Consider the following 13,035-nt stretch of genomic DNA (forward strand, 5'->3'; position numbering starts at 1 on the left):
CCATAACCCGAGAATCCATCAAACCCCAATCTTTTCCCTCTCTCTCCTTTGAATCTCACACTCCTCTTCTGCTCTAAACCTCGGTGGTAGACCTTCAACCCCCAACATGACGACAACGTGTAGTGCCAAGTAAGTGGAAAAGTCAATTAAGCAAGGAGACATGGTTTATCTATGCATGATTCGACCCATTGAGCAAGAGGTCACCAAGAAGCCCAAACCCCAAACCAGTAGCATAGAAGTGGCAGAAATACTTAAGGAGTTTAAGGATATAATGCCAGTAGAGCTACCCAAGGGCCTTGTACTTAAGGAGTTTAAGGATGTAATGCCAGTAGAGCTACCCAAGGGCCTACCACCCAAAAGGGATGTGGATCACAAGATCAAACTCATTCCACAATCCGCCCCACCGACTAGAGCCCCTTATCATATGAATCACATAGAACTCATGAAATTGAAAAAGTGATTGCATGAATTAGAAGAACAAGGTTTCATCTACTGCAACAAATCCCTCTTTGGTGCCCTAGTGTTGTTCGTCAAGAAGAAGGATGGGAACCTTAGGCTATGTATAGATTATAGGGCCCTTAATAAAATCACTATCAAAAACAAATATCCCATGCCTCTAGTAGAGGACCTCTTAGATAGGCTACATGGAGCCAAGTACTTTAGCTGCATAGACCTTAGGTCAAGATATCATCAAATTCACATAGCAAAAGAAGATATCCCCAAAGCAGCTTTCTATACCCAATATGGCAATTTTGAATGGTTAGTCTTAAGATTCATACTAAGTAATGGGCCAGGCACCATTTGTGGCCTCATGGATGGAGTCTTTGGACCCGAAACAGATGTCTTTGTCATTATCTACATCGATGATGATCTCCTAGTATATAGTAAAACCCTAGAAAAACACAAACAGCACTTACGCTTAGTTTTTGAGAAGCTGAGGCAGCATAAGCTATATGCCAAACCAAAAAAATATGAGTTTGCAATAAAAGAGTTAGAATTCCTAGGCTTCATTGTAGAAGCGGTCGGTATCAAAGTGGACCCCAAGAAAGTCGAAGCCGATCAAAAATGGCATGTGTTGAAGACTGTGAGGAAAGTGTGGAAGCGGTCGGTATCAAAGTGGACCCCAAGAAAGTCGAAGCCGACCAAAAATGGCATGTGTTGAAGACTGCGAGGAAAGTGTGGAAGTTCCTAGGCTTCACAGCATTTTGTAGAAGGTTCATCAAGGATTACAGCCTCATCACCGCACCACTATCCCACCTCACCAAAGAAGATAACACCTTTATATGGGGTAGCAAGCAACAAGATGCTTTTGAGCTGATGAAGAAATGCATGAGTCAGAACCCTATCCTGAAAGTACCCAACTTCACCAAGCCCTTTGAGATCTTCATAGATGCATCAGATTATGGCATTGGGGACGTGCTAGTACAAGGCCACCCCATAGCTTATGAATCCAAAAAGTTCACATATGCTGAAACCAGATGGAGCATACATGAGAAGGAGATACTGGCAGTAATCCACTGCCTCAAAAAATAGAAGCATTATGTTCAGGACAAACACAAAGTAGTCTTCACCGACAACATCTCTCTCGAATACTTCCAATCCCAACCAAAGCTATCTGCCAAACAAGCTCGTTGGCTACACTTCCTATCCGAATTTGACTTGGAGATCAACAAGATAGAAGGTGCCTTAAGCCGAAAAGCTGATTTGAAAGTCGTCAGTGTGGTCAACACCAACTTCCTTGAATTAGTGAAAGAGGCTTTGAAACAGGACCAAGACATGCACAAAATTATACAATATGTGGAAGCTAACAATGCACCGCATGGTATGTATACCCTCGAGGAGGGAATTCTATTCGTAGGAAAGAGATTGTACATCCCCAACAATGCGGAGCTGAAGAAACTCATATTACATGAAGTACATGATGGAAAACTAGGTGGACACAAAGGACAAAGCAAAACACTTGAGGCTCTCAAAAAACAATTCTTTCTTTCAATGCCTCTTTAGTCATCCCAAAAACGGCCCTCAATCATAGGCCCAAGTGACGCATCCACTTCTCAAATGTATTTGAGTCGAGGGTAGACTTGCATGGTAACCCGAATAAACATAAAAGCCCCTACCAAGTCTACATGGGTAGACACTGACCAACTTGCTAGAAAATGCCATGTTAAGGCCCCCCCAAGTCCTAGTGCGGCAAACACTGGTCAATCTGATAGTGAAGATTGCATTAAGCCCCCGCAGATGTCTCACCACAAGTCCTAGATTGACAAATAATGGCCAACTTGTTAGCAAAAGCTATGTTAAGGACCCGGATGAGTCAAATAACCTCTACCCTTAAATTGTGAGGACAACAATCCAATAAGGGGAGGTGAGTATAAGGTCTTTGTAAATATACCATTGTGTTGCTACTAAAAACACCTATATAGAGAGTAGTGACTCTGAGCCCTGCTTAGTTTCCACTCTATGTGATTCCCTATACCCAATGATGAACCCTCTTATGTGTAGCAACATGAGGGTTTGTAAATATACCATTGTGTTGCTACTAAAAACACCTATATAGAGAGTAGTGACTCTGAGCCCTGCTTATTTTCCACTCTATGTGATTCCCTATACCCAATGATGAACCCTCTTATGTGTAGCAACATGAGGGTGTAGTCCTTGGATGTGCTAATGTTGTATTGTTTCTTTGATTGAATAATACTTGCTCTCACTTATCATATTACCTTTCTGTGCCATGTTAAAAGTGACGAGTGCACGTGCATCACAAAGGGGAGGGTGCTTTGTGAAGGGTGCATGTTACCTTTCTGTGCCATGTTAAAAGTGACGAGTGCACGTGCATCACAAAGGGGAGGGTGCTTTGTGAAGGGTGGGCGGGCCAATCAATGTCTTTTGAAGTAGAATGAAACCTTTTTCCTATTTGAAGAACCTCCATAGCCACAAACCTCCAAAGATCCGTAAAGAGAGGAGACGGCAAAGAAAATCCCCACCCAAGCTTTCATGGAGGGAAGATCACGGCACCCTTCATCACTACTGAAGAATCTCTTCTCCAAGCTTCTCCCCTCAACAACGAGCTCAAGGGATAGCTTTTTCCATACTCAAGCAACTTACGGCAGAAAGAAAGAAGCTTGAAGCAAGCTTAACCATCCACTGTGAGCTTTTCATCAAGCTTTCCTAAAGCTTCCATGGCGAGCGACCCTTAAGGGTTGAGGGCTTCATTAAGAACACAAACATGAAGGTACGAGGAGTAAGCCTACCTCTACTTACCAAGGCCATCCCAAGCTGTACTCAAAGGTACGAGGAGTAAGCCTACCTCTACTTACCCAGCCCATCCCAAGCTGTACTCAAATTTTGGAACATCGAAAGGGGAAATTAACCACGATCATGAATGAGGAGTGAGCACTAAGGATGCACAAATTGGGATTGCATCATGGAATGAGAAGAATAGCTTCACTTGCCTGTTCAAATTGGACCTTGCTTGAGGGATTTGATAACAAAGTCTATCCATCGAAGAGTATGGGTATGCATGAACCACAAGGGCATATATGAATGCGTTATATCAAATAAAGCAGCCCATTATGAATGAATGCACTTATGGAACTTGTGTAGCCATAGGATGCCCAATTAGCCATAGGTGATGTATTGAGGCATACATGCTCGGGAACACTTGGCATGTGTGAGAGGTACAGGTTTTGGAAACAATGAGCTTGTGATTACTTCTTTTATTTGGATCACAATGGCTATACCATTCAGATATGGAGTGCAGAAGAATGGACCATATTACTTACTGTTGGAAGAGTAATGCACCAAACCAATTGGGGCTTGAAGAAGCTTTGGGAAAGTAGGACAGTTTTTGCAAGCCAGTAAGTTTTTTACTCAACTAAATCAGATGGAAAAGGACCCCCAAAGCTTGGGTAGATGTGATAGAAATTTTGAGGATACATAAGCATGTAAAGATGTCAGGTATGAGCTCATATACGAGTGCAGGAATTTTTAGACAGCCCACTTATACTGTGCAAGAATTTCAGGACAAGGGGCCTCAACTGAGCTAGTATAGCAGTTGGGTTTTGAAGAAGCTTTGGGAAAGTAGGATGGTTTTTGCACATGAATTTCAAGCCAGTAAGTTTTTACTCAGCTACCTCAGATGGAAAAGGACCCCAAAGCTTGGCTAGATGTGAGAAACTTTGAGGATGGCATAAGCAAGTAAAGCTGTAGGGTATGAACTCGTATACGAGTAAAGCTGTAGGGCATGAACTCATATACGAGTGCAGGAATTTTTAGACAGCCCATATACACTGTGCAAGAATTTCAGGACAAGGGGTCTCAATTGAGCTAAATCAGCCCCTTTTTCATCAGATTAACTACCCAAATCTTGGCCAAATACTGGATAACTTTTTGGGAGGTATATGCATGTGAAGATGCAAGGTATGGCTTGTTCATAAATGGATGCAATAAATTATGGATAGCATGCAGCAAGTCATCTGCTTAGGCCCTTCATTTGGGAGGTATATGCATGTGAAGATGCAAGGTATACGCTTGTTCAAAAATGGATGCAATAAATTTTGGATATCATGCAGCAAGTCTTACAATTGGGCCCTTCATTTGAATTGGCTGCTATTCAGGGTGTTTCTTGCACCAAGAAGCAGTCAATTATGAGGCACATGTGCAGAACTATATGGATAGCACTAGCCCCTATCTTATGATAGAGATCGTGCTTACATTCAGATGGAAAAGAAGGCATGAGGGATGTGGCAAACATGACTCTCTTTTTAGGCATGACAAGTACTACAGGTTTTGTACTCACGTAGGGGTCACTGGGGTCATGCATATGCTTATGGGCACCATGGAAACATGTAACACTAAGCATAAGATGAGGATGGGGGAGTGACAGGACTACTGAAAAATGCGGTCAGTGCATAGGCCATTCAGAGCATGAAGATGACTATAGACAACATTATAGTTCTTGACATTATGCACGTCAACATGATGGGACTCATGCCCCATGTAGTGATGGGACATATGCCCCATGTAGAGATTATGACAAGGATCTAGAGACTAGCAGTTATATTTTTACCACTCATACTCATGAGGATTATTATGCAGAATAAGGACAGCAACTATGATAACACCTATGCAGAGCTGGATTATGAGGACTTCCCAAGCATTAGAGACCTATGAATTAGTGTGAAATAACAGTAGTATGGTGACTCAGCTAGTGGGAAAAACTTTCAAGGCCTATTAGAGACCTAGTTAGTCTGCAGTAACAACATGGTGATTAAAATAAAAGATCAATGAACATGACATCTAGAGATCAAGTTTGCATGTCTAATCTTTGATTGAGGGAGATCTTGTGGAGCTAATATTGGCCCCTCGAATTCTTGGACAAAGAGGTAAACAGTATAAGGCAAAAAGCACTAACAAAGAGGAGAGAAGTAGATCGCATGGTAACTTAGCAAGACCACTTTCACAAAGAAGAAGAGAGAAGTAGGTCACGTGCTAGCCTAGCAAGAGCACTTCCACAAATCTTGCAATGAAGGTTTGTCAGTATACCTGTGCACTACTAATTGAACTTCAACTAAATCAAGTGCAAAATGGGAAAGGTCTTAAACTAAACGGACTCAAAATTAAATTCTGATACCTTTTCATAGTGCAATTTGACAAATTCTAAGAATACAATCTCACTCTTGCTTTGGGCATCAAAAGCACTCACAGATAAATTTATAATATTTCATAAGTTTACCAGTAAAAAAACTTAGAGAAGGGTTGTTACAAATGTTTCATGTCTCAGTCAGTTAGTCAAGTATAAAGACTTGACAAATCTGCTCTATGTTGAAGCTGATATCAAGTCAAGTGGTGTATTGACAAGACTTAACCAATCTGCTCTACTCTAAAGCTAATACCAAGTAAAGTTCTCTCTCTACATGACATTTTCAGTCAATACTTTCACTCATCGGTCAAGTGGCTTGACATACATCTATCTACATTAGACATATACATACACACCCCAGCCCAACCCTGCATAGAACATAGGAATCAAACCGTTCTAGAAGGGTTGCTTGCATGGAGTAATAACTAGCAGACAATAGAAGCACTGCATTTTACAATATAAGCAAGTGCTCTCCTGCGTCTTATTCTTACCTAGCATTCACCTCAAATCAATGATAAGCACCACAAGTTTCAGCCCAGGTGATATGGAACATTCATAATGGCTTGCAATCGCCGACACAACATTCTCCGACACGTGTGAAATCGGTAGCTTGGAATGTGCTCAACTGTAGCTCAATCTAGTATGCATGTTGCACCAGGGCACTCCTAGCTCAGAATGTACTCAACTGTAGCTCAATCGACTGTGTGTGTTGCGCCGGGGCACTCCTATCTCACATGCATTCACCTTTGCTGCAAACCTGAGTGAGCAAAGAGACTCGTTTGCCGATTTTGCATCTGGGGATATGTTTACAAACATGAGAGTTTTGGAGTCCCCACCAAGGCATGGCTGCAAGATATAATGTAAGGGTGTGAGCACTTAAATGCACGACAACTTTTAGCCTGCCAATTCTTACCATCAACAGAAGAACTATCAAACAACTTACTTGTAGAAGATATGTTAGTTTTGAGTTCCGGTAAGGTATGTGTTGTTCCCGGTTTGCTATTGCCAGAATGACATCTCCCAAGCTTGCGAGGCTCTTATTGATAGCCTATTGTGAGAAAGGGAACATATTAGTTATTGTCAGAATGTAAAATGACACATAAGGCTGTAAACACAACAGACCTTTATATATTGCTTACATGGTCATATGCATCAAGTGCTTGCAAGAAATAATAAACACCCACTTGTAGATGCTCCTTTCAAATATCATAATAGTGATAGCATTAAGATTGGCTTCCCATTCAGGAAAATGAAGTATCAGCAAAATTTGTGTGGATGATAATGTTTGTATAGATCATTGAGGTTCTCAGAAATGAGGGGGCTTCTGGCTGGATGGTTTCCATCAAACCAATGATCTAAATGTGGATTGTGGTCTGCATCCCTATCTGTTTTATGTAGAAAACCTTTTCCATATGATAATTGACATTCTCATCTCTAGAACCATGTAACCCAATAGACAACAATGCAGTCATCATAGCCTTAAATATTTGGAAGTATATGAAAAAGCATGCCAACACAAAACTGGGTCTGTGCTCACACTACAAATGACAACTAGGGCTGGTGTGAGGACCTGTATATACAACCATACTAAACATGACAACTGAGTTTTGGTAAAGAGGTATGTGAAACGTCATGCACAGCATGTTAGGACATCATCTTCAAAACACAGTACCACACTGTAGGTGGCATGTAAGTGACAAATGTACCCAATGAACACCCATTTTTGTTGAACTGCCATCCACACACACATCTCAACAGTTCCATCTCACAGTTGACAACAACGCAATAGAGAAAGGCAAATGCATGCATTCGGTACCTGGGTTTCTTTAAGACGATCCCCACTAGATCCACTGCGGGAAAGCCTCTCACTACCAGCTAAATCAATCAAATTTAACACCCCATGCACTTGCTGGTCCGTGCTCTGCATACACAACAGGGTAGAATCATCACCAACTTATAGAACCAAACCTTCAATAACCTTCAAAAGGGACTGCAAGTTAATGGACACCAGAATTCAAACACTCCACCACTCACCTCCCATTCCTAACCAGGTTAAGCAAAACTGGCCCACAATACAAAGTTACACTCCAGACCTCTCCCCTTCCCATTCTACCAGGGGGAGCCAAAATTACACCCTCACCACCTTATGCAGTCCCCCTCCCCTTCCATCAAAGAAGAAAAAGATAAAAAGATTATAAGTTGAACCCCACAAACCTCATTGAAACCAGAAATGCGGAGGGTGAAGACACAATGGCTACGAGACGATTGCTCATTCATTGCAGTTTTGCCTACAGCTCTGCAAGGATGTCATAACTTCAAGGTTAGGTTCTATTACCAAAATAGAACTGATTCTAAAAGACTATTTGAGAGGGGTGAAATTTTACCTGCTTTGGGCAGCGCGCTGCAATAGAGAAGAAACTTCCCGCCATTTTGTCACCTCTACAAGAGTAAGATCTGATACACTGGTATTTCCATTTTGATCATGCTTCACAGCAAACTGCTTTACAGGTGTGTCATTCTTGCTACTAGTAGCTAGAAGATCCCGAATCGTCTCATTGTAAATCTCAAGCATTGATGCCTGTGTCACCATGGCAGCATTATTTAAAGAGCAGACTGTAATGAACTGGCATTATCATACTCAAATGCTCTTATGACCAACCTGCATCTGAAAGCTCCAACCTAGAGAACTTAATGCCTGACTAGACTTGAAAATTTGCTCCAGAGACCTGGGAATTACTCCCTTTTGTTGTGGATCATCAGGATTCCCCAGCATGGTGTAGGTCTTTCCAGAACCAGTTTGACCATATGCAAAAATACAGACCTGTACAACAGCAAGGTTCAACCATCAAAATAAGTTAACAGACTTACAGAACGAAAACATGTAGCACTGTTCCATATCTGAGTGAGCAGTCTAATTCAACGACTTCTAGGTTACGTACAACATATGTGACTATGCATCTACACCTTGTAGCCATCAAGGGCACTCTGAATTAGCTGGGATATTTCAACAAAGACATCCACTTGGCCAGCTTCAGGTCCAAAAACTTTGTCAAAAGTGAAAGCATGCTTCTGCCCTGGAATTCAAGTACCAATGTGAAAAATTCACATACAAAGCTCACTGTCAAAACCATATAACTGATCATAAATAGTACTAGCCAACATGTTTACAAACTGGGCAGATTCAACTCCTCAGGCTAAGTTGGAGATGCAGTTTATCTCTTACAAATTTGGAGAAAAGAAGTATTTAAATAAAGGTCATTCTTGATCCAATGGATATACTTAAATTCACCAACGTATCAACAACCATAAGCATAATATCCACCTTGGGTCTGTAAAACCTCAATCCCTCTTCCAAGGAGCTCAGTTGAGGTTGGATACTGTAAGACCGGAGACTCCTCTACTGTAAAGCCATCATCATCAGGCAACAAAGGACGCACCCTGCAGAAGACCCTTATATTGCCTTTCAATTCCTGCAGCATACATTACAAGTAAGATGATGTGAGCTGAATTTCACATGTTTCTCCAAATTTCATTTATATAGCAAAAAGGAGGTAGGATAGGACCAAAATTGTATTGTGCAGCTTTCTCCTAAGAAGTTCTCCTTCACGAACTCTGAGCTCGGCCTCTGCCAGCCTTGTTTGCAGTTCCCCCATCATCACCTTCTGTTCTGCCCCTTCATTTCTATGCTGCACTACCTTACTCTCTGCTACCTGAAAAATCATTGCACAAAGGAATCTATGAACTCATTGCACATGATTGGGAACAAAAATGGGTATTATTCTCCCCTTCCTTTCTCATCTACACCAGTCTGAAGGAACATCTTCCGAAAACTTACTTGCAGCTTATGGTGTGCTAATTCCAATTGCTGGCGCAAGCTGGCTATTTCTTCAGATTGAGATGCATAGTTTTCCTAAAGTAAAACAAGCTAGTCAGGGGATAGTTTGCTCACATAAGGTCAGGCTTGTTAGAACCATCAAGAAAATGCATGTTTAGATAAGCAATTATCACAGTTAGGAACCTCCAGTGCTGCAGCTTTGTTGTTCAGAAGCTCCAATTCAATAGCTGACTTCCCAGTGCATTCTTTGTACTTTGCATTTTCTGAAGCCAAAATTTCCAACTCAGCAGCCTGCTGGTTTTTTTCTTCTAGTGCTTCTTGCAATTCAACTCGGAGCTTTTCTTCCTCATCCATAAGGATCTTTCTCTGCTGGGCACCCTCTTGAATGGATGCCTGTACAGTATTTCCTTGTACTGTCAACTCATATTTGGGGCCAGCATAATAATGACTGTAATAAGGACCACTAGGATTACCTTAGCCTGATTAAGCTGTTCTTGGAGAGCCACAGAATGACCCCTCAAGCTACTCAAGGTTTCCATCATTACAGATTTCTCCTTTTGAATTTTTGAAATAGTCTCAGCAGCTGCAGCACCATCATTTTGTAACTTACTGTTGTAAAGCTGCAAACTGGTGTTGTATTCCTGGAGCCTTCGATTGATATCTTGCAGAGAAGCTACCTGCTATGTCTACAGAAGTTAGAGCTCACTTCTAACAGAACTTTTTATCAATTTCTGAACTAGTCAACTGCAACTACCTGTTGGGTTGCACTTTCACAATCTTTCCGGTGAGTATCAGATTCTTCCGTTAAGCGAGTGATTTCCTTGTTTGCTGTCTGCAAAGCCTGCTCATCTTTTGCTTGTTCAAGGAGAAGAGCCTGTGAAATGATGCAATGTATGCCCAATCACATATTGAGCTTTTGAGACAGATTAGACAATCATACCTCTGACATAACTGCTTGAATAAGTCAGAATTGTTAGGAGAAGCATCTAACCTCTTTCTGTGCTTCAGCTTCCCAAAGTTTATCCTCCAGGGCTGCACACATAGTTTTCCGCTCTGCTAGAGCTGTCTCAAGCTCATCAAGTTTACTCCCCAGCAATTCTTCTGATAATGTCCAACACATTCAGCCGAAAAGTTCAAGTTAGGCATCCCTGTTCACATCTGCAATCGACAGGAGCTCAAAAGGTTTCAATATTGTACCTGAATGGGTGTGACTTCTCCTCTCTTCCAAGAGCTGACACTGAAGGTGCTCTTTCTGTTGAATGTATGCAGCTTCAGACTCTTGAAGCCAGCGGATGCAGGTACGCAGCTTCCTTATGTATTCCATCATTTGCTCTGATTTTCCCTGCAAGGCAGAATCCTCTTTCATTGCTTTCAATAACTTGGAGACACTAGAATGGAAAGATTACAATTAAAAATCATGAAGCCACAGTATATGAGTTTTTTACACTGTCACTTTGAGATGCTCACCTTAAAATCAAATTTGTTTTTTCCCTTCATCTTCATGTTGAGTAAGGCATCAATATCTTCTTTTGTCATGGCTACTGGTGTGCCATCATCACAAGGTGTGGAACCTGCCCGACTGGGTGTGGCTGACTGCTCTGCTTCAACCCCTCCTTGTCGCACATTGACAGCTGAGAAAGCCTGGCGTACTCGAACCCTTGGTTCTGACATCACCCTAACACCAAATATATCCCTGCCAATCTTCCGCTTCTTGTCTGATGGAGCCTCACGATTTTCCTTCTGACACAACATTCTTTTTGTCATAAAAGACGATACCAGGCAAGGCAACAATCCTCAAAGTTTGCAGCAGGCTTGCAAGATTTACAATGACAGCAAAAGGACAACTAAATGCTACAAAACTTCTGGTAAATCACATAAACCCAAGAGCATCCAATGCACACCAAGCCCCTGAAGTCATCAAAATTTAGATGAAATGTGAAAATGCAGTTGAAACCTAGTTCTTCAACTTCTTGGGTAGTGAAAGGAGAAAAGCATGTGATCATGGCAAGCCCCGTGAGGCAGCACAAAATAGCCTACATTAACTTTAACAATATCCAGGCAAAACAAGGAGACGCAGAGTCCACAATCAGCAACACAGCACAGCATGTGCCACATGAGCTAATGTATGCTACAAGACATTACCAGTAAAAGGATCATACCTACTAAATCAAAGTCTAATCAAGAGAATTCACAAGTTGAACCAAACATAGCGTCATCAAGCAGCTGAGATATCTATGAACTAAGGGGCCCAGATCAAACTAAATCATACCATGAATCACAAAAATGCCCTGCTCTTTTAGGCAGAAGTATGATATTGTCCCGTAAAGTGCAGTGAGGGAAGGACAGAATCTGTGGTGCCCATGAACCAACCACTACATTGCAAGCAGTGACTGAGCTAGACCACATGTAGATTTGGTTTGGTGGTATGGCAAATGCCAAAAACTAGGGTTAAGCAAAAGCTGCAGTTAAGCCAAAGCAAATAACTACTTGAACTAGCCGCAATTGTGAATAAACCACACACACACGAGGGAGAAGGGAGAACTTACATTGAAAGGGCTTTTTTTGGCACTCCCGGGAGGCCACGGATGCGGAGCAGCAGGTCGCATGATTTTTTCTGCCTTCAGAAGGTGATGCCCTGGCAGAGAAGGATCAGAAATGATGCGGTGGCCTGGAAATGGGGCCCGTGCTCTAAAATTTTCAGCTGCTCCCCTCAGGCCCCATTGCAGAGAAAGAGGAAGTTTACCTCAGGAGCCACTCTTCCCATGTTTCAATTGAAGCCCAATAGACAAAAAGGAGAAGGTATGGAAGATGTGATCCAGCAAAATGACAGGAAGAGGGAAGAGGATGTGCGTCTCTCTCTGAGTCTGTGAGGAGGGGGGGGTGGGGGGGGAAGAGATGTAATGTTTTGGGAAGAGTGTTGATGCAGCTTGCTCTCGTTGTTTTTTTTTGCGCTGGTGGGTTGCCTAGTTTGAAAGCAGAGACGAGAGAGAGAGAGAGAGAGAGAGAGAGCGCAAATGTATCAAACGGTCACTTTGCTTGACAAATTTTTGAAGGAAGCCTTGTTGCTGGGCCCCTTTTTGCCCCCCTTAGAAATAATATATACGTAATCTCAAAAAGGGTGAAAGGTAAGGTCAATGTTTATGAAAACTTAAGGTTTAATAGAGAATGAGTTATAAAAATTTTCCAAAAAACCTTCAAATTTTAAAGAAGAAGGTTTAATACCTTGAGCTTTACTAAATTTCTTGTTGCAAAAATGGAGAATATGTGTCCATTTTATTCAAAAATACCTCCAAAACTTTGAGTTAAAGGGTTTCCTATCTACAACCAAAAATGTTTCTTCACGAATAGCAAGTTCTTTGGAGTCTTTGGAGTTCGATTCTAGACCAAGGGAGTTCCATGCTGCGAATGACTTATTCGACTTTGATGAAGTCTCACAAGTCAAGTCACCCTCACATTGTGGCACATTCTTCTATTTCCATTCCTTTTAGGAAATCTCATAAGTCCCAACATCAATACCCTAACCCTAAACCCAACCCCTTCCACCTCACAAGGGAGTCTT

At 41.8% G+C, this 13,035-nt stretch overlaps 1 protein-coding gene across 2 annotated transcripts; it reads right to left on the reverse strand.

The window, feature by feature from the left end:
* Nucleotides 1-5,684: 5,684 nt before the first annotated feature.
* LOC148041201 (kinesin-like protein KIN-14N) lies at nucleotides 5,685-12,459 on the reverse strand. Of its 2 annotated transcripts, none has more exons than XM_087677968.1 (17): nucleotides 12,023-12,459; nucleotides 10,944-11,213; nucleotides 10,674-10,818; nucleotides 10,468-10,577; nucleotides 10,231-10,350; nucleotides 9,950-10,153; nucleotides 9,660-9,869; nucleotides 9,477-9,551; nucleotides 9,205-9,351; nucleotides 8,964-9,111; nucleotides 8,606-8,715; nucleotides 8,301-8,462; nucleotides 8,026-8,219; nucleotides 7,856-7,937; nucleotides 7,458-7,562; nucleotides 6,585-6,689; nucleotides 5,685-6,487 (listed from the first exon to the last, which is right to left on the reverse strand). In XM_087677968.1, the coding sequence occupies exons 1-17, from the start codon at nucleotides 12,080-12,082 to the stop codon at nucleotides 6,323-6,325; spliced, it is 2,412 nt and encodes an 803-aa protein (XP_087534094.1). In that variant the 5' UTR covers nucleotides 12,083-12,459; the 3' UTR covers nucleotides 5,685-6,322. The 2 variants fall into 2 exon arrangements, with proteins under 2 accessions (XP_087534094.1, XP_087534085.1); XM_087677959.1 differs by having other exon boundaries at nucleotides 10,944-11,216; nucleotides 12,023-12,457.
* Between the last annotated feature and the right edge of the window lie 576 nt (nucleotides 12,460-13,035).

Source organism: Lygodium microphyllum, chromosome 1, assembly GCF_053477565.2.
Source record: "Lygodium microphyllum isolate KBCC chromosome 1, Lygodium_microphyllum_v1.1.10, whole genome shotgun sequence".
Taxonomy (NCBI): domain Eukaryota; kingdom Viridiplantae; phylum Streptophyta; class Polypodiopsida; order Schizaeales; family Lygodiaceae; genus Lygodium; species Lygodium microphyllum.